At 45.2% G+C, this 22,445-nt stretch overlaps 1 protein-coding gene across 1 annotated transcript in view; it reads right to left on the reverse strand.

The window, feature by feature from the left end:
* The window catches only part of LOC146861441 (NXPE family member 1-like), a 110,827-nt gene that overhangs the window by 79,272 nt on the left and 9,110 nt on the right, over nt 1–22,445 (reverse strand). The window contains exon 2 of the mRNA XM_085646242.1: nt 345–1,054. Within this exon, the coding sequence (XP_085502368.1) occupies nt 345–1,054 (710 nt within the window). The remainder of the gene's footprint in view (nt 1–344; nt 1,055–22,445) is intronic.

Below are 22,445 nucleotides of genomic sequence, written 5' to 3' on the forward strand. Positions count from 1 at the left end.
GACATGAGTGGAAACTACCACTAGAAAAAACTCTGATCTCTCTCCAGCAGGAACATTAATCACCAGAGTAACCTTGACATTTTTTATTGTGCCTGAAAACAGCCGAGAGGCACAAAGAACTCAACAGCATGTGCTTCTAAGCCTGTTACTTATTTCTAAACACAGCGCCTCCCGCAGTCAGCGCCAGGTAAGGCGGATCCGGTCGCACCGACCTAGAGTTTTGGAAGTCTTGGTGCTGTGGCCTGTCATGCTCAAAGCACTTACCTTTCACCATGTGACATTTTATGCAAGTTATGCTTAGGTGGCACCAATGCAAAAGGCACACAACGCAAGCGCTAATTTACCTTGTAAGTAGCTGCTGCTCGACTGTGCTCAGGTAGGAGTGCTTTGTGTTGAAGGACTGCATCCGAATCAAAGTGTCACAGGCTAAATGTTCAGGTTTGAGGCAGTAGAAAACTTCCCCCTTCTTGCCCAGGTGCAAGCACACCCCTTCGTCTTTTTTTGATGCAAAGTTACAGGCAGTCTGAACATTGTGAGTACCGTTGGCAAATGTGCCTAAAAATCCGATATTGTCGTACCCACTGTTCCTTGCTCTCCACAAGCCAGAAACAGCTTCGCTGGGATGGAATAACAGGAGCGATACTTCAACTTGTCCTGCCCAAAATAACGTGAAGTCAACCAGGTAGGATCCGTTTTTTAAGTCTGTGATCTTCCCAGAAGCCCCCGCTCCCAATGCTGGGGTATAGATTCTTGCTCGCAAGAAGTCTCCTCCGTGGACCTTCCTGTTACCCAAACAATCATGCATGTCCAGTTGAAGGGTTAGGTTATCACCACTGCAGTACTTCTCCAGGGGGTTTATGAGCTTGACACTGGTCTTCTTGGCGCATGTTGAGTTCACCACGTGGGTGAAAGTGACACTGGGTATTAATTGCTCCAATTTGTTAATGATTTCTGTCACTCTCAACTTAGCCGACAGTTGTTCGGGGATTTCAAACTCTTTTGCTTGTTGCGTGGTGCAATTCCCTGTACGAACCAGCTGCATAAAGTTGGGGAGCTTGATTGTAAAATAAAAAAAAAACACATTAATGTAATTTTCATTTGATGAACTCGAACATTTCCAAATGTTGCTGTTTACTTGTGACTAAAATAAGACTGTGACAAACACATTTGCATAGTGGTATAGAATGGGCACAATAGTGAGGTGTTTATAGCCATTTTATAGAGTTACAAAGCCATTTGTGCAAAATCATTTGGCGTATTTTCAGATATTGGTCGAAACATTTGCAGAGAGGCAAACACGCAAAGAAAAACAAAGAACAAACACCTGGCTAAGTTAATGTTTAACTTACCTGAATGTTTCTGGATCCAGAGAGGTTTACACTGGGACTGACACTGTTCAGGCCAAGTCATGCTCACTCTGATTAATGACAGCTGACTTGAAACAGGAGGGAGCCAGCCAGGTCTGAGAGGGAATGCACAATAAACTAGGGCAGTGGTTCCCAAACTTTTGACTTCTGTGGACCCCCACTTAATCATTACTGGAACCCGGGGACCCCAACTCGAACATTATTAGAATCCAGGGACCCCCCACGAGTCAGTACTGGAAGTCGGGGACCCCGGCCTAAGCAATGTTGATGATTTGAACCACAAAACAATACACAAAAATAAAAAAAACATTCATCAAACACACGATTAACACATTTTATTTAATTAGAAAACATTATAAATAAAGAAGAAATCAAAATGTAAGTTTAATAGAATGGTTGGAGCTTTTCTAAATTCAATTGAGGCCGCTCATCATCCATACTATATTCAGTTTGATGCCCCTGCACTGCTCCCGCAAATCAATCTGAGGATACTAATTACATTTTTAGCCTCCAGTTTCAAATTCTTTCACATTTACAGTATGTTTTAAAATGTTGAATTGTACATTATGGGCCCGATTCACAGAACTAACTTAAGACAAAATCCTAAACTTACTACCATTTTGGTATTCACAGAAGGCACTTACTCATTTTGGTATTCACAGAAGGCACTTACTCATTTCGGTATTCACAGAAGTTAGGAGTCCTAACTTTAGGACTCCTAAATGCCATCTGTGAATACTGAAAGTCTTAAAATTAGGATTTTTCTCAGTTTAGTAGTAGTATAGTTAGGACTCCTAACTTTAGGACTCCTAAATGCCTTCTGTGAATACCGAAAGTCTTAAAATTAGGATTTTTCTCAATTTAGTAGTAGTAAAGTTAGGACTCCTAACTTTAGGACTCCTAAATGCCTTCTGTGAATACCGAAAGCCTTAAAATTAGGATTTTTCTCAGTTTAGTAGTAGTATAGTTAGGACTCCTAACTTTAGGACTCCTAAATGCCTTCTGTGAATAACGAACGTCTTAAAATTAGGATTTTTCTCAATTTAGTAGTAGTAAAGTTAGGACTCCTAACTTTAGGACTCCTAAATGCCTTCTGTGAATACCGAACGTCTTAAAATTAGGATTTTTCTCAATTTAGTAGTACTAAAGTTAGGACTCCTAAATTTAGGACTCCTAAATGCCTTCTGTGAATACAGAACGTCTTAAAATTAGGGTTTTTCTCAATTTAGTAGTAGTAAAGTTAGGACTCCTAACTTTAGGACTCCTAAATATCTTCTGTGAATACCGAAAGCCTTAAAATTTGCATTTTTCTCAGTTTAGTAGTAGTAAAGTTAGGAGTCCTAACTTTAGGACTCCTAAACTGAGACAAATCCTAATTTTAAGACTTTCGGTCTTCACAGAAGGCATTTAGGAGTCCTAAAGTTAGGACTCCTAACTTCTGTGAATACCAAAATGAGTAAGTGCCTTCTGTGAATACAAAAATGGTAGTAAGTTTAGGATTTTGTCTTAAGTTAGTTCTGTGAATCGGGCCCTTAGCCTCTTTATATATCTACACTGTATTGATCTGTTAATATTATTCGATTTTCAAAGTAGTCGCGGACCCCCTGAGGAGGCTTCGGGGACCCCTAGGGGTCCCCGGACCCCAGTTTGGGAACCACTGAACTAGGGCATAGAGCGGAGAGAAAGACAGAATGAAGGGGAGAATGAGAGAAGGAGAGGGAGTGACTGCATGCGAGTGTCTGTGTGTGAGGTGGAGAGAGTCAGAGACAAGTGTGTATGGGGTTACAGAGAGAGAAAGTGTGTGTCTCTGTGTGGGTGGGTGTGTGTGAGAGAGATACACAGATGAAGGCCTAAGAGAGACACAAAGATGTGTGTGCATATGAGAAGAGAGAGAGATAATGAAAAGGAGACAGCTACTGCCAGGGAGAGGCATGTGTGTGAAATGAGAGGGCGGTATGGCCACTAGTTGGGAATATAGAGGTAGCTAGAAATAATCATTATAGTGCATCATAAACTTGATTGAGTTGTCATACTTTAGAATTTGGAACCGCGTAGGAGGCAGGGCCCTACCCCTGTCTATCCCGGTATTAGTGAACCGCGAATGGTCAATGCGGTATGCACAAGTGCTTTGTGTAACATTTTAGCTATGAATGCACTATGTATACGTTATTATACATCACTACGTGGGTTCCATCTTAGAGCGGTGGCCATCTTATGGTTGCCCTCACATAGGCTACATATCATGAAGCAAATACGGGCCTTTTAGAGCACATGTGCTTTCCTTTGACTTCTCTGTGACCTGGGCAGCTTGGCTTCGCTGCCCCAGGTCAGTCCGGTCTCACGAGCTCCCCGTCCTCTGGCCACCTGTGATTAGCATCAGGGCTTGACACACCATAAAGCCTTTACATTAAACACGAGCCTCCAGCTAATCTCTTTCACACCTGACTGTTCCTGCTTTATGGCTTGTTTTCCAAACAGGAGATGCTCATGTTTATTGGGGCCTATCGATATCTGATGTGGGATCTGAGCCTTGCTGGGTAAATAATTGCGGGCTGGCTTAACTGGAATGTGGGATGGTCATCATGACTCTGCCTTTTCGTTTGTAATGTATACCTTTATATGGCCATATCGTAAACCAAGGAATGTGTGCCTGAAGCATGATATTTTGTATTTAAGGAGAAGCCGTTTCTGTAACTTTTAGCAGTCTCCTGAGAACATACACGCTGTTGTACTTCTAGGATACCTGTAATTGGTCTGCAGCCAATAAACTGATCTTTGACTTCACCCAGAAGACTCTGTGTTTCTGTAGGTCTGAAACAGGAAGAACCCGAAGTCATAGGGTGTGTTCCCCTGCACCGCTGGGCTTAAAATTCCCAGTACTTCAGTTGGCGCCCAACTCGGCGCGATTTCAGCGGTACCGGTCCAAGCCAGAGGTTCGTGAGGAGCTTCGTGTGGAAATTCTGGGGGAAGGCCGCCACTTCATCGACCCCTGCATGTCGACGTGGTCCGAAAGTCTTTTCTGCGAGGTTCTCCGCGTCCCGACGGCTACGAAGGACTGCTGCCCTGATGAATTGCCCTGTTTTGGACCCTTGACGATTTTTGGTAGAGCAAAACAATCGAGACAGTCTTCTGGTGACGCCATTGATCATCGATATTCAGTTAAGTATAAGTGGAGCGTCTCCCAGTTTGAATTTGGTATCCTTCGGGATTATTTTGATTTGGAGTTTGCAAACCCCAAAGCCAGAGGACTCGTGTATTCACGAGACTATCGTAATCGATAATCCTTTGAAGTTTGGAACTAGACTAGTGAGCGAAGATGCCTGGTGCTAGTGTATTTGGAAGATTATTTTGTTTGAGTTGTGGAAGGGATTTCCAGTTAGAGGATTCATGTCCGGTTCCTCCAATTGGAACTCCAACTTATGAGCTTTATGTAAAACATGGCGTGGGCCCAATTGCATATAATGAAGTATGGATCCGATACACCAGAAAGGACGGTGTTTTAAAATGGCCCCAAAATGGTAGTTTCGATACAGATATCTTAGATAATTTGGAAGTTAAATTGTTTAAAAAGAAAGCCCGGCCGGCGATGTTTGATTCTTTCCGCCTATGGCGAAAGGAAGCCAAACAGAAGGAAATTAAGCTAGTGAAAAGAAATAAGAGAGAAAGGGGTATGTCAGTGATGCAAGCAGCTGTGCAATTTAAAGATAATGAGGAGGAACAAATGAATGAGCAATTGCACAGATAGCGCAAACTAGGGATCGATAAATGTTACCCTGTTTTGTCACCCCTTGTGCAAGATGAGACAAAAGAGAAAGAGAAAGATTCCCTAATGTCCCATTTGTTAAGTTCACCACCCCCATATGCGCAAAATGCCACAGCACCTCCACAGCATGTAAATGTTCAGCCTCCAGTAAATATGCCGCAAGCCTTCCCACAGCCGCCGGCTCCTCTTCAGCTGGCTCCTATCCCTGCAGTGCAGCCCTCTCAAGGGCCGCCAGTCTTGTTACCTGTTACCCCCGCGCTTCCTGCGACTTTGCCTAGCACGCCAGCGGCTTCCCCTGGCGCTCCTTCTTACACTACCCAGGTACCTGTATCTGAATCTGTTTTTCTTCCCTCTGTCTATCCCCCCGTTTTTGCCTCAACTTCTCCTTCAGCACGACAACGACTAGCTAATGTAGTTACTAGTCTAATGTCACCTCTCTTTGGGTCATCGAGTGCGACTCCTGGCTTACAGCGTAAGCAATTGCGCAGTCAGCTGCCTGGTCCCGACGAGAAAGAGGTGTTAGATCATCTGGTGCGTAGGTGGATTGGTTTCCCTTCACTCTATGATGTGGAATCAGTTGTTAACGTTTTTCACCAATGGGATGCCCCAAAACAGAGGTATGTCTTTGATAAGATGTGTGAATTCCTCTGTGAGGAATTGGAGGATAATGGTGCAAACCCAAACCCACAGGAATTGTGTAGAGTGCGATTTGATTTTGAAAAAGGTACAATTGTGGGCCCCAATGTAGATAAAGCAGTTGCAATTTTACTGTCCTTCAGAAATGGTGATTGTCAGCAATCGTTGTTTGAGCAGGATTTCCCTGTGGGGAAGAAGGTAAAAGCACGCCAATATCCAATGCGTGAGGTTACTCCAGTTTGGAGACCTGGTGATTTGGCTGCTAACCCACCTGTTCAGCCATATTTTCAGCTTGTTTGGGTGCATGTCCCTTGGAAGCGTTCTGAGGTCTTAGCGCTTAAGCAGACATTGCCTGACCCCCGTAAAAACCCTACCGGTTATTATAAGGAGTTATCACAAACTGCAGAATCATGTGTAATGAATTTGGCTGACATAGATATGTTGTTTGGGAATGTTGTTCCACAGCCTTTATGGGGATCCATTCGTAATGTAGATCACACTGCAGAATTGGGTAACACATGGGCTAATATCATTGCTGCAGATGCTGGCCAAGTTGGTGGCGCGAAACCTGATCCTTTGGTAGCAGAACTCCCTGGTCGAATTATTACCTACATGAAAACTATAATGCCTGCGATGCGCGTAAATTGGGATAAACTATCCGCATGTAAGCAGAAGAAAGATGAGACAGTGTCTGATTTCTTCACCAGGTTTGAAGAAACGTTTATCGATCACAGTGGTCAAGACATGAGCACTGAAGGTGGCCAACGGTTATTTGTTGATAAATTTGTGCAGAATCTACTTCCCGAGTTGTGTAAAAAATTAAAAGACTCAGAAAGTTCCTGGGCTGTTTCCTCTTCAGCGCAAATACTGGCTACTGCACAGTATTATGAGAATAGAGACAAAGATGAGAAGGATAGAACAGATAAAAAAACGAAAGAACTGAAAACAAAGGTCCTCTTGCAGCAGGCTTATCCGCCACGTGGAGGACAGAATAATTATAGGCAAACACAAGGTATCTATCAGCAACCCCAACAATTTCAGAATAATCAGCAAATGAATGGGTATTATCAACCACAAATCCCTGTAGGTCCCAACCAATGTTCATATTGCAAAGAGGAAGGTCATTTTAAATATAGTTGCCCTAAATTAATGCAGCGTAACAGTAATGCGTATGGCGCAAGAGGTAGAGGTGGTCAGCAAGCTCCTAGAGGCAGAGGGCGTGGAAATGTTCCCCAGAACGCGCGTCCTCTTCCGCCTCAAAATACCATAAATAGCTTTGATCAGCAAGCCAATGCAACTGGCAATACAGCTCAGTACTACAATAATGATTATTATGCAGAAGATGACAATGTAGAAGATAATGATTACTAGGACAGCCGTAGACAGAGAGAGGGAGTTGTTTCAGTGCCAGTGGATCAGAGCGGACCCTATGTTAAAGTAACTACAGCAAATGTAACGGAGACCTTTCTGCTGGATACTGGTGCTGCAAAGAGTTCAATCATGCATTCAAAACTCCCTGGCGCGCCTTTGTCTGGCGAAATTAATGTTTCAGTAGGTTTTTCTGGAACCCGATTTCTAGTCCTATGTCACTTTCTGTTGGACCTTGTGAGCTAAAAGCACCCCTCATCTTAACGACAGGTTGTGGTGAATATTTGCTAGGATTAGATTTGCTAAAAAGATTGCATGCAACGCTATATTGTTCTCCCTCAGGAGTACAACTTACATTAGGCAAGTAAGTGATTTCCCTGATGTATTTGTCTAAAAATGCAATGCCACCTGAATTGTCATCCCTTCCGGATGTCCTTTGGGCTACTGGTCCCAATGATGTGGGTCTTTTGGAAATACCGCCATATGTGGTCACTTTAAAAGCCAATGTCAGATTGCCACGTATTCCCCAGTACAAGATCTCCAATGAAGGTCAGAAAGCGTTGTTAGCAATTGTCAGTGATTTGATTAAAAAGGATGTAATTGAAGAGACAAGAGGCAACGTTTGCAATAGTCCTGTTTTACCTGTCTTAAAACGAACGGACCCTTCACAGCCACCTGTTTACAGATTTGTGATTGATCTTAGAGAGGTTAATAAGATTGTTGTACCACAGTTTCCAGTTGTCCCTGATATAACTGCCTTGTTAACCATGATTCCAGCCTCCGCTGCATGGTTCTCAGTGATCGATCTAAAGAATGCTTTCTTTAGCATCCCAATTGCAGAGGAGAGCAGAGACATTTTTGGCTTTAGTTTAGGAGGTCGCAGCTTCCGCTTTAAACGCGCTCCCCAGGGCTACTGTGAGAGTCCATCAATATACAGTCAAGCTTTAAAAGCGCAGCTTGATGCACTTGTTTTACCTAGTGGCGCTATCCTTATTCAGTATGTTGACGATTTACTAATCGCCGCGGATACTGAAAAGATTTGCAAAAATGCTACCTTGTCATTGTTGCGTCATTTGTCTGCCTTCCACCACAAAGTGTCTCTCTCAAAGCTGCAATATTGTCGACAAGAAGTGACCTACTTAGGTCATCTCTTATCGAAGGAGGGAAGGACACTGACCCCAGAACGAATTCAAGCCATTGCACAGTTGAGTGTGCCAAGAACACAGAGAGAAGTGCGTGCTTTCTTGGGCATTACTTCATACTGTAGGCATTGGATTCCCAATTTTTCCTTGTTGGCAAAACCTTTGTTAGCATTAACATGTAAAGACACACCGAATCCTATCCCATGGTCTGAAGAGTGTCAGAAACGTTTTTGGGAATTGCGCAATGCATTATGTTCAGCTCCTGTGTTGGGTACCCCTGACTACAGCAAACCTTTTACATTGTATGTTCATGAAAAAGATGGTTGCGCATTATCAGTGTTAACACAGCCTTTTGGCGAGAGACCGCGTCCATGCGCATATTTTTCGTCAACCTTGGACCCGGTAGCGAGGGCATTGCCAAGTTGTCTGAGAGCCACAGCCGCCGCAGCTATGTCTATTCGACAGTCTGCTGGCCTAGTAATGGATAATACATTGATTGTTATGGTTCCACATGCTGTGGACACATTGTTAAACAGGACCAAGACACAACACTTAACTAGTGCGCGATTATCTGGTTATGAGCTGACACTGTTAGCAAACCATATACACATAAAGAGATGCAACGCGTTGAATCCAGCTACACTATTACCAATTCCAGCAGACCTAGATGAGATTGAGCAACATGATTGTCTGTTCAGAACCGAAGAAGAGACAAAAGGGAGAGTAGATCTTAAAGATACTCCCCTGACTGAGTGTGATGGTACTTTATGGGTGGATGGTTCGTGTTTTAAGCTTCCGAATGGTGATACGACTGCTGCATATGCTATCACGACTTTGCACACGATTGTGGAAACTGCGCATGTGCCACAGATTTCGGCTCAAGCAGCAGAACTGATTGCCCTTACAAGAGCATGCGTGTTGTCTGAAGGAATGAAAGTGAACATATATACGGATAGCCAGTACGCCTTTGGCGTGGCTCATAGTTTTGGGGGATTGTGGAAAGAACATGGGTTCCTGACTTCGCATGGAGCTAAGATTCAGAATGGCAAGTTGGTGAATGATCTCCTTGAGTCGCTGACCCTACCGTTACAAGTTGCGATTATGAAATGCAGTGCGCACAAGAAAATCACTGATGATGTTGGTCGTGGTAATGCGTTTGCTGATGAAGTCGCGAAAGAAACAGCAAAAGATGTGAAGACTCGAATGTATGTTGCAGGCCCTGCCAGATGGGTTGGTGATGTTGGAATGTGTGAAAACACAATAGAGAGTGTAAAGTCCCTTCAAGCTGAAGCCACAGAGAAAGAGTTGAGCAAGTGGAGAGAAAGTATGGGTAAGTTAGATGAGAATGGTTGTTGGATTGATTTGTCAGAACATAGGCGATGGTTGTTACCTGATGCATATGTGCTTCCAGTGGTTACTATGGCACATGGAATGGCACATATCAGTACGAAAGGAATCTGTAAGTTGTTGGCTCCAGTATGGCAGAATGCTGGAATTCCTAAGTGTGCAGAGAATGTGGTCAAGAATTGTATGGTATGCTTGAAGTACAACCCTGGTAGGGGAACCCCAACTCCAGCTGGTCATTTTGCGCCTCCATCATATCCATTTGAAGTTTTGCAGCTAGATTTTATCCACATGGAAAGGTGCAACAACCTGAAATATGTATAAATGGATAGAGGCGTATCCCCTAAAAGACAACACTGCTCTATCCACAGCCAAAGCCCTTGTGAAGGAATTTTTCCCTAGGTTTGGAATGCCAAGAATGGTGTGGAGTGATAATGGGAGTGAGTTTGTGGGTCAAGTGATGAAGAATGTGTGTGAGGGATTAGGGGTTAAGCAGAAATTCCACGCTGCAAATCACCCCCAATCAGCTGGATTAGTAGAGCGCTACAATGGCGCTCTAAAACTCAAGCAGGCCAAAATCCACGCGAGCTCAGGTCTTAAATGGCCTGACGCTCTGCCTCTAGCACTCCTGTCCACCAGAATGACTGTGCATTCACGAGTGGGACTTAGTCCCTACGAGGTCGTTTTTGGCCGCCCGGCTAATGTATGGGGTGTGCCAAGACCGACAAAATTCAGTGAAATCGAACATCCAGTACTGCTTGATTACTTGTACGAATTGACGGCTAAATTGCGTGTTTTACACCAACAGGTGCATGATACTCTTCCCCAGGCCTCTGAGGCTCCAGGACACCCTATCGACCCTGGCACTTGGGTTTTGGTGAAAAATTTCCAGCGCAAGAGCAACGATGAGCCTCGTTGGATCGGCCCTCATCTCGTACTTCTGTCTACAAGATCAGCTGTTCGAGTGAAGGGGAAGAAGAACTGGATCCACGGCGCCCATGTTAAAAGGATCCCTTTGCCTCTGCCGTATGACCAGTGGGTCCAGGAGGGTATCGCTGACTCTGAAACAGACACTGTACCTCGTTTTGTGCCGTTCAGTGATGCAGGCATAAAAGGCACAACTTCAGTACAACAGAGTGAGGATATTTTGCAAGAAGCTGTGCCACCGTCAATTCGATTGGACACTACAGAGCCTGATCTCTTGTTTCAAGATCAAACAGTACCTGGCCGTCTCAACTATAATCTAAGACCAAGGCCTATGGACAAATAAATACCCTTTTTCTTTTACCTTTTTATTTTTTTGATAACCAGAGCTCTCCCATCTGAAGGACTTTCTTGATTTTTATTTTTCGAACCACCATCCGGGTTTAGCCGCAGGGTCGCGGTGCCAAGACTTTGGGGTACTGGCCGAAGACGTTAGGTCAACGGTTCTGGTTGGTCTAGACTCTAGGGCGTTCCCTGGACTGACAGGCGTACTCCTTAGCAGAAGATACTCACCCGCCGCGAGCGGCACGAATAGAGGATGGAGTTTTTCAAGATGGAGAGACTCGCTGAGGAAATGAACTTTAAAGCAAGAATGTGTAAAATAATGAAGAGCAAACGTTTTGTATTTTTATGCCTGTTTGTATTATGTAGTATGGTAGTGTTTACTGTAGGATTTGTATTCTTCTCCTCTCAAGAGCCCATTGCACCCACTGTACAGCCTATACCTCCTCCTACTATCTCCTCACACTCTTTCCACCCTCTGCCTGAACACGAACAAGCTAGACAATCAGAGTTTGTGAATAACTCGTTTATTCAGCTCCTGCACCAGCACCAATTAGTCATGAATACAACCAATTGCTGGGTGTGTGGTTTAATGCCACATACCATTAGTAAGGGTATTCCTTATCTAGTGCTGCCGTTTAGTTACAATGGATCGTCATGGGCATTCCAGACCATGCTTCTCTTCGCATTAGACGCCTACTCCCCGCGACAACCGCGTTCCATCAGACCTAGCACAAATAATAAAGCTTTAATGAAAGGAGTTGCCGATATGAGCAGAGATATCGACGCATACTCATCTATTCCCAAAGAAGAGTTGAGAGCTTATGTAGGGTGGAACGCGACGGGGTATAGTATTAGTCTGGGTGAAAGACAGCGAACAATCTCATCCCCAATCTGGGTCGTACCCCACATAGGTCGGTTCTGTTTGCAAGGTAATGGTCAGAATCCTAGAGCTCAACTGGGAAGAAGTGACTGTACTGAAACGTACACTTTTCCGTCACAGTTTTCCCCTGCGTTTTTGGCTGCCAAGGGCACATATTTTATCTGCAATGACCGAGCATATACATGGTTGCCCCCTGATTTCTCGGGCACATGTTATATTGCAAACCTGCTACCGCCAACATTCACTGCTGCCTCCGACCATCACAAGACCAGAGTTGTGAGAGGCGTGATTAGTAAGGAGGATACTGCCGGTCAGGAAGCGGGAGATTTCTTTTTGGGTTTCCTGCCATTTTGGGGACCTATGGTCAATAGTAGGAACCTGAGACAACTGACTCGTGTGGTTGAATCCACTGTTAATGTTACAGCTGGTGCCCTTGGTAATTTGACAGCTGAGCTCCAAGCGGATCGCCTCATGACTTTGCAGAACCGCATGGTTCTAGACGTCATACTTGCAGACCGCGGTGGGGTATGTAAGGTTATCCAATCTAGTTGTTGCATTTTCATACCAGACAACGCTCCAACAGTTTATCAAGCCATCTCCAAACTACATAAAATATCTGAGTCCATACACGTGGATAAAGGAGATTGGTCACTGGTGGGGTGGTTCTGGGAACTGATATCTGCCTGGGGTTGGAAAGTTCTGATGGTCATTGGAATGATCTTAGCCATCCTTTTCCTGTTCTGTCTGTGCATACAGTGTGCTCCTGCGATATGTGGCCTCTGTGCTACATTATGTGTAAGGAAACCTGTATCGAGGGTCGAGCTAAGTAATAGGATGATGCTACAGCAACATCTCCATGACTTCGTGAATATTGACCTAGACTCGGATTGAAATGAGTATAGTTATTGCCTATGTAAGGGCAAAAGGAGGGTCTGTCGTACTTTAGAATTTGGGACCGTGTAGGAGGCAGGGCCCTACCCCTGTCTATCCCGGTATTAGTGAACCGCGAATGGTCAATGCGGTATGCACAAGTGCTTTGTGTAACGTTTTAGCTATGAATGCACTATGTATACGTTATTATACATCACTACGTGGGTTCCATCTTAGAGCGGTGGCCATCTTATGGTTGCCCTCACATAGGCTACATATCATGAAGCAAATACGGGCCTTTTAGAGCACATGTGCTTTCCTTTGACTTCTCTGTGACCTGGGAAGCTTGGCTCCGCTGCCCCAGGTCAGTCCGGTCTCACAAGCTCCCCGTCCTCTGGCCACCTGTGATTAGCATCAGGGCTTGACACACCATAAAGCCTTTACATTAAACACGAGCCTCCAGCTAATCTCTTTCACACCTGACTGTTCCTGCTTTATGGCTTGTTTTCCAAACAGGAGATGCTCATGTTTATTGGGGCCTATCGATATCTGATGTGGGATCTGAGCCTTGCTGGGTAAATAATTGCGGGTTGGCTTAACTGGAATGTGGGATGGTCATCATGACTCTGCCTTTTCGTTTGTAATGTATACCTTTATATGGCCATATCGTAAACCAAGGAATGTGTGCCTGAAGCATGATATTTTGTATTTAAGGAGAAGCCGTTTCTGTAACTTTTAGCAGTCTTCTGAGAACATACACGCTGTTGTACTTCTAGGATACCTGTAATTGGTCTGCAGCCAATAAACTGATCTTTGACTTCACCCAGAAGACTCTGTGTTTCTGTAGGTCTGAAACAGGAAGAACCCGAAGTCATAGGGTGTGTTCCCCTGCACCGCTGGGCTTAAAATTCCCAGTACTTCAGAATAATTGCACTTTACTGTGTTATTTGCATAATGGATTAATTGTCAGCAATTCTTGTTTTTATTTGTAAGCTTTGCAGGATTTTACTGTTAGCTATGATAGAGCGCCCGATGCTCTGAAGTTTGTAAGGGGTACAAACTGCACCCACATATATTCGAGTTTTTGTTGAACTTTGTGCAAATTAAAACGAAGTTTATGTACACTCATGTTAGAATCTGTGGAGTGAAATCAAGGCGTTTTTGCAGAAATTATTAGTATTTTGCACGTATTAGAGAAACATGTAATTGTGTACGTATATAATGATTAGTAGGTAAATCAAATTTATTCACTGTTATAAGAATCATATAAAGACCTGTATAATGAGTGCATATAAAAGGAGGTTCTTAGGTTAGCTAGAGTTGAAGGCCTAACTTTTGTTTTTCTTAAAGGTTTCATTTCTCCTCGTTTGCTCTTAGATCAGGAGCTAAATAAAATGTATGTGTGTAGAGTGTTTTTCTTTTCACCTCTACTGCAGGTGCAGGAATTTGACCTCGTTATTCTAAGATTTAAGGAGATACATGTGAGGAACGGAATGCTTTTGAAGAGCTCGGACAAAGAGAATGGAAGACACCTTCCCTGCCTGGCAAATCTTGGGAACAAAGGTCGACGGACAAGGATATGGAATTAATTGGACTTGGTGGAAAGTTACTCAAGAAGGTGTTCATGGAATAATGTACCATGTTACCCTTTAGGGGTGTAACTTTGTCTATATGTATTAGGAACAGGGACAGATTTGCAGGACTTCTGCTTCTGACTGAGGAAGGAGAGCATCTTAGAACGAGCTCTGTGGCTTTACGCTATTTGACCCATTTGACGTGAGTGCACTTCTTAGGTAGTCAACACGTGCTGACACCTTTTGGGAAATTCTTCTGGGAGATTAGTAAGGGATGTCACTTTAGAAGCAGAGTAGGGACAGATTCTTTTTTAATTCGGATATACAAATGAAAAGAGATTTGGGCGCAGTGTCTATACTCAGCTGTGTTTTGATTTTGGAATTCATTGTTCTGTGCCTATTGTACTGTCTGAACTTTATTCGTAGATTGGGCTCTGTATTCGTTTTTATGTACCTTTGCACCTTGATTTTGAGGTGTGTCTATATTCTATTGATTCTGACTTTGTAATAAATTAACAAAAATTGGAATTCGGAGTCCGTAAGTATTTAGATTGATGGGAGGGGAAAGGTATAATTGATAAATTGTTTTCTTCCCTCCACACTTCTCAGCAGGCAACAAAGACCATCGGCCGGACACCTTTAAATAAAGTTAGGATAGGAAATTCGGCCCTATCAGGCACAACAAGTAGGGTTTATTGCTGCCATAGTTTATCTATTTTAATGAAACATGATGAGACAGCATTGTTTTATTATCTTGCCAGGCTGCTGCAATCTAATGAAAACCGTCTTGGACATCATGGAAATTCAGAGATTTTGTTACTTTCCACAGCAAACAAAACCTCACTCTCAGATTAGTACTGGCAGGTACTTACCTATTGTCTTAAATGATGACACATTTCGGATTTTGTATGTTTGCACAAACATCAGTTCTTTATTGTGATTGCACTTTTGGACTAGCACTGGCAAGTGCTTTCCCACCTTTGCTACAAATTAAGGGTCGATTACTTATTGCATGAATAATGTGAGTCTTGTCTTGGCAAATATTTTTTATTGTGTGATTTTGATCGAACATTGCAAATGTATTGTTTGATTTTTTAAATGTAAGGAAAAATTGCTGAAACAATAATAATGATTGAGAGAGAGCTGTAATGTGCGTGTGTGTGTGTATATGTGTGTGTGTGAGAGAGACTAAGACAAAGATAAGTTTGCATGTATGCATGTGCCAGTCGCGGCTCGCTTGACTCGCGGGTGGGGGGTCGGGTGGAGGATCGCTCCGGAGTTCGCTCAGGGAGGGGTAATAACTTTATTTAAAAACCTACCTGTCCGGGTCCCGCACCCCCTCGGCTCACGGCCGGGTCCCGCGTGTGGCGTTTTCCTGCTGCCATCCAGGAACAGAAACAGGCTTCCTCCCTCCTCTCCCTTAAGCCAATCACAACGCTGAAATGGCAGCGTTGTGATTGATGGGGACAGCGCCCAGCGAGGCACTTGTAGGGAGACCATTTTCTCTATGTAGGCTGCATGCAGCCTACAAAGAGAAAATGTAGAGTGCGCATGATTGGTATGGTCGGCCCCAGAGGGCAACCAAACTGTCAAGGCCCACAACAGTTGGCAAGCCACTCCTCCCCGACCAAATGCCCACCCACAACCAGGCTGTAGGAGAGTAGGATCTGCACTTATGTTGCCCCCACTTTTTTTCTGATGTATACACTGGTTTATGGCTATAGTCTGGCTGGGTCCCTGCTAAACAGGGCCCCAGTCTCTCTGTTCTCTCTAAACGAATTGGTGTGCATATTAGATGCACTAGTGATTGGATACTGTGGTACCTTATGAGCCCCTAGTATATGGTACCTTAGGTACCTTGCGCATAGGCACTTCACAGGCCTACCAGGGGCTGAAGCATGTATTATGCCACCCCTGGGAAACAGACTCAATCTGACACCAAAGGCCTGCTACTGCAGCCTGGGTGAGGTAGTGTTAGCACTCCCCACTGAGATATAGGTTTCTATATCTCACTATACACACACATATAAACCTATCAGCCACCCCTATGGCAGGCCCTATCAATCCTGAGGGCAGGGTGCGTGGTTTACAATGTGAGGGGATGCCTCTGCCTGAGCAGGGCCCCTCTGCAGCTACCAGAGTCTATTCTTTATGGCTGTTTGTGGATGCGGTTAACCATATACTCTTAAGTGCATTAAACTGCTAACTTTGGAATGACTGCACCAAAACATGTTGTGTTTTGTGTCAAACAACTTGGAATCATACCCCCACATCAGTCCATGATGTGGGAGCATGATCCCACCCTTCTAGAGGGGGACGACATGTAAAACGACAGAAATCTGAAAGAGTCCTGGCATCACAACATGGATGCCACCAGCACAGACACTGAGCTGCCCTCCTGCTGCTGACTGAAGCTCGCAGTGGAGGAGGCCCAACAAAAGGTATCCTGTCACAGGGAGGTGTCACCACCTTCCAGACAGGATTTAGTGTATTGGGGCTGGGTGGGTGCACTTCTAGAGTGCTTTGAAGTCCTGCACTGGAGGAGCAGTAGGCTCCTCTGTGCATATGCCATCTCAAACCGGTTCAGGGGCTACCTGTCCCTGCTCTGGCATGAAACTGGATAAAGGGAAGTGGGTGTAACCTCCCCCTACCCTGACCCTCCCAGAGGAGTGGTCATAGAGCTAGTCCCTCCCCTATCTTCACTATAAGATAGCAAGCTTTGCCATTGCAAATCAGATAACCCTGGACGACGCTCTACAAAAAAGAATCCTGGCCTTTCGATGTTCCACTACCTTTGGAAGACAGAAGAATCTCCCTTGGAGTCAAGGAGTGACTCCCCTGCTTGGCAGGCACCAAAAACCTTAATTAACGGTCGCAAACTTTCCTGCTCCCGCCGGAGTTCGAAGTCCCTGCAGCCCCAGAAGTAGATTTCCTGACTTCTAGACGGCCATTGTGAGTCCCCAGCAAAGCTGTGGCGAGTGGACCCCACGAGTGACGAGGAACAGCAATACCCAGGGACCGTGCACTATTGTCAAGTGCAACCCCTTCACGACATTCAACAAACTTGGGCAGTAGACCATTTGTAGCCCAAGCATCCAGCAGGTTTTGCAGTGAAAATCAGAGGCCTACCCCATCCCGAGTGACCATGGGCTCCTGTGAAGCATTTCCTTAAGAGGCGTCTTCGCTCTCCCTTGCCCATTGGCTTGCAGGTCCCCCGAAGACTTTCTTATCAACTCAAAGGGTTCCCCTGGTTGCACCAGGCCTGCCCACAATACCCTCACTGGGTGAGTCCCTCAGACCTTGCTGGTCTGCACCATCGACTTTCTTCACTGTACACAAGACTTGCAGTTGCCAAGGCTTGTTGGCTCCAATACAGTTGCGGACACTGCCATCAGCTGCAGACATCATGGGACACTCCGAATCCAGCTGCTGGTCATTGTCAAACTCTTCTGGACCTCGTGAGCGAGAGTCAAAACACCATTGATGACCTGAAATCACCCGACATCTGTGGTCATCCATCTTCCTGGCCACCGGTCACTGGCAAGTGACTTTGAACACTGTCTCTTCAATTTTCAGGTCTTCAGCATCTTGAATCCACCCTTGGATTCCACCGGACACTTCGTCAGTCGACGCAAGCACAAGTCTTCTTTGGTCTCCATAGAAAACAGCAACGCGACCCGACACCAAAAGACACCTATGCACCCGGCTTTCCTGGGTGAGGTAACTTGTGCACTCTGGTGCCTTAGTGTGTGTTGGCCCTCGAATTACTTACCTTGTAAGTGGCTTGCTTGTAGACTTCCTCGAAGTACCCTAAAACTTTAAAAATCAAACCGCGACTTGCTCCATCATAATTAATAGGGAACCCGCGGCTGTGTTCACACACTGTACGCGTCTCCCGTGGGCGTACTTCTTACCTGCTTTCACTGCAGTGGTGAAGCCCCAGCGATTCTACAGGCCCTAGGCCTCTTCATTTTGCAAGTCGACCTTCTTATACCATTTTTTTAGTATATGGTCTGGTACGCCCCTAGGGCTCCACCCATATTTGTGCTTAACTTATTGAGAAACTTTGAATTTTGTATGTGTATCTGCCTTCTAATCTCATAAAGAGATTAGTAGAGTGTGTCTAGACATAAATACATATATATTTGATATATATACCTGTGTGGTGTCCTTTCATTTGGTAATTCAAGAGATTATAAGGTAAAACAAGCTGCTTTACATTCCTCTGAGACTTAGCCTGAAGGCTGCTCTCCACAGCTACCACTAGGATAGCTTTCTTTAAAAGCTTGTCTTAAACATATCTACCATAAGAGTCGTATTGGACTGGTGCAAGGTGGCCACTATAACTAGTGAACAGCATATGCCAGGCCAACTTCTCACATTGGTGGGCAGCGTGTGGGATTCCAGCTTGCCATTGTTTTACCAGAAAATCTCTATTTGAATTACTAACTGAAAACTACTAAAGGTACTCAAGGTACATATAAAGTCAAGCTTAGTATCAATAAGTTCTACTGAACTTAGAGCTGTTTGTGAAGGGATAGCACACCCTTGCTACAGCTCAAGCTAGGTTCATTAGGCCACAAACTAGTGTAGGTAGTACAACACTGCACAACACTAGAATGTCCTTAAAAGGTGGAGCCAGTGGGTCCACCCAGCCTCAGTACAAGGACATGGCCTACTTTGACTTGAAGGCCATGTGTGTTGCAAGACACCTGAAGCAAGGACAGAGTCCCTCCACATAACACCTGATAAATCTACTAGTAGCAGATGATCTTAGACTGGCTCTAGAAGCTGGTGGATCTGGATCAGGGGGTGGGTCAGCCATAGTCTCTGGGTCTGATGATGAAAATCAAAATGACCTGGAGTCTGTGATTGAAGGGTCAGGCCCAGAAGGACCTGAAAAGGACAGAGGAATCCTCCCTAAGACAGATGACAGAGTGGAAGAGAGGCCTAGGTCCCTATCAAGGGAATCTAGCCACTCATATCACTCTGACAAGGATTCTGTTCATCAGAGGAACTCATACTTACATAGACAGACCTCCTCTGAAAGAAGGTACAAGATGCTCCAGTATGAGGAAACTAGGCTTGCCCTCAGAACCAAGCAATTGTCCTTAGATAGAGGAGCCTTTGAGCTCCAGAGAGCTTCTAGAAAAGAGGGATTAGATACCCCTGGTGGCAGCAACAGTGTCCCTAGAGGCAGAGATTACATTCCAGACCATAAAAACCTGTCCACGGTTTTTCCTCCCTACCAGAGTGGGGATGATATCCACAAATGGATAACTGCTATGGAGAGGGCCTGTAAAGTTCAACAGGTGCCCCAGAAACAGTGGGCAGCAATCTTGTGGCTCTCCTTTTCTGATAAAGGTAGAGACAAGCTCCTCACTGTTAGAGAAGAGGATGCTAATGACTATGCAGCCCTGAAGAGTGCATTAGTAGATGGGTTTGGCTTAACCACTGAACAGAACAGGTTGAAGTTCAGAGATACCCAGAAAGCACAGACTCAGGATTGGAATGACTTTGTTGATTGTGCAACCGAGGCTCTAGAAGGTTGACTGGTTGGTAGTAGAGTTACTGATTTTAAGGGATTGTATAATCTTATCATGAGAGAACAGATCCTTAATAATTGCCAAAACCAGTTGTTGCATCAGTACCTGGTGGACTCTGATCTGACCTCTCCCCAAGAATTGGGAAAGAAGGCAGACAAATGGGTCAGAACCAGGGTGAGGCAGAAAACCCAGAATCAAGGGGGTGACACTAACAAGCAGGATCCTAAAGGCTCAGATAAAGGTGGGGATAAGGCAAAAGACCAGAAGTCTTCACAAGGGCCCCAAAAATCTGCATCTGGTGGGGATTCACAGTCTACAAAGGGAAAAGGCCCAAAGAAGCCCTGGTGCAAATTCTGTAAACAGAAAGGTCACTGGACTTCTGAATATACTAAGTTCAAAGACCAAACCACCACCACTCCAGCTCCTAAGGCAACTGTTCCCCCTAGTGCAGTCATTGGTGGAGGTGGTAACCAGAATAAGGGTGTAGTAGGGTTGACCCTGGGTTCTGATGTGGACTCTGGCCTAGTCAGAGTACCAACACAGGCATTGATAGTTTGTGAGGGAGACCTTGATATGTCCTTCCTAGTGAGCCCCAGTAATCTGGGCAAGAACAAACAGCAGCCTACCATAAATGGCAAACAGGCTTTGGCATTCAGGGACACAGGTGCTAGTGTCACCATGGTGGCAGAGGATCTAGTGGACCCTGCACAGATCATCCTGGGTGAAATGTACCAGGTTACCAATGCAAGCAATGTCAGGACCAACCATAGTCTGGCAGTTGTGAATTTCTCCTGGGGAGGGGTAACTGGCCTCAAATAGGTAGTAGTCAGTGTAGACCTCCCTGTCGAATGTTTGTTGGGCAATGATCTGGAGACTTCAGCCTGGTCTGAAGTAGAATTATGGACTCATGCTGAGATGTTGGGCATACCTGCAGAGGTGTTTGCTGTGACCAGGTCACAGGCAAAAATGCATAAAGCCGAACCAGCTCTGGATCCTGAAACTGTGGACCAGATGCTACCCAAGAGGAGGGGCAGTAGGGTTAAGGCTGTGCCTTCCCCTCCTGAGGGAGGAGAAGCAGAGCCTGAAGAAGGAACTGCCCCGGAGGAACTTGAGCCTGGTCAGGTTGAGTTCTTGGGGGCAGGGGGACCTTCCAGGGAAGATCTGAGCAAAGAGCAGCAGTGCTGCCCCTCTCTTTAACCCCTCAGACAGCAAGCTCCTACTGAGGCTGCTGGGAGTGCTAGTGGGTCCCATAAAGTTTATTGGGATGAGGGACTCCTATATTCTGAGGCTAGAGGTCCTACCCCTGGAGCCACCAGGAGGTTGGTAATACCTCAGAAATTTAGGGGGTTCCTCTTGACCCTAGTACATGAAATCCCATTGGCAGGACACTTGGGCCAAAACAAGACCTGGGACAGACTTGTCCCTCATTTCCATTGGCCACACATGTCAGAGGACACCAAGGAGTTTTGTCGCTCCTGTGTCACTTGCCAAGCCAGTGGCAAGTCAGGTGGCACAATAAAGGCCCCCCTGATTCCACTACCTGTGGTGGGGGTTCCCTTTGAAAGGGTAGGGATTGACATTGTTGGTCCCCTTGACCCTCCAACTGCATCTGGGCACAGATTTATACTGGTGGTAGTGGATCATGCCACCAGGTATCCAGAAGCTATACCCCTAAGGACTACCACAGCCCCTGTGGTAGCAAGAGCCCTCATTGGAGTTTTCTCCAGAGTGGGGTTCCCTAAGGAGGTCATATCTGACAGAGGTACAAACTTTATGTCAGGATATTTAAAAGCAATGTGGAAGGAGTGTGGTGTCAATTATAAATTCACTACTCCCTATCACCCACAATGCAATGGGTTAGTTGAGCGATTCAACAAAACCCTAAAGAGAATGATTAAAGGCCTCCCAGAAAAGCTTAGGCGAAAATGGGACCTTTTACTTCCCTGCCTTCTGTTTGCATACAGGGAGGTTCCACAGAAGGGGGTTGGCTACAGCCCTTTTGAACTTCTGTTTGGGTACCCTGTAAGAGGACCCTTATGTCTGGTGAAGGAGGGATGGGAGTTACCTCTCAAACCTCCCAAACAGGATGTGATGGACTATGTACTTGGTCTCCGCTCCCGGATGGCAGAGTACATGAAGAAGGCAACTAAAAACCTTGAGGCTAGCCAAGAATTACAAAAAGCTTGGCATGACCAAAAGGCTGTCCTGATGTTGATGGTGTTGCTTTGGCAAGCAGCCTCACTGGTCATCAGCAAACTGAATGCAGACAAGTGCTGCAACAGTTTAGACATATGTTTAGCCTGACCCCAAGTCAGACTTCCTGGTGCACCCATGAGGAGGACACTGGAGACAGTCTTCCTGTAAAGAGTAAAATCTACAGGCAACCTGACCATGTCAGGGACTGTATCAGGACTGAAGTCCAGAAAATGTTGGAACTAGGTGTTATTGAGCCTTCAGATAGCCCTTGGGCTATCCCAGTTGTCCTTGTACTTAAACCTTATACCCATTGTGGTAAGAAAGAAATGAGGTTTTGTGTTGACTACTGAGGCCTCAATACAGTCACCAGGACTGATGCCTACCCAATACCAAGGGCAGATGAACTTATAGACACTTCGGCCTCAGCGAAGTATCTTAGTACATTTGACCTAACAGCAGGCTACTGGAAAATCAAGTTAGCTGATGATGC

The sequence above is a fragment of the Triturus cristatus genome, chromosome 3_1 (assembly GCF_964204655.1).
Source record: "Triturus cristatus chromosome 3_1, aTriCri1.1, whole genome shotgun sequence".
NCBI lineage: Eukaryota > Metazoa > Chordata > Amphibia > Caudata > Salamandridae > Triturus > Triturus cristatus.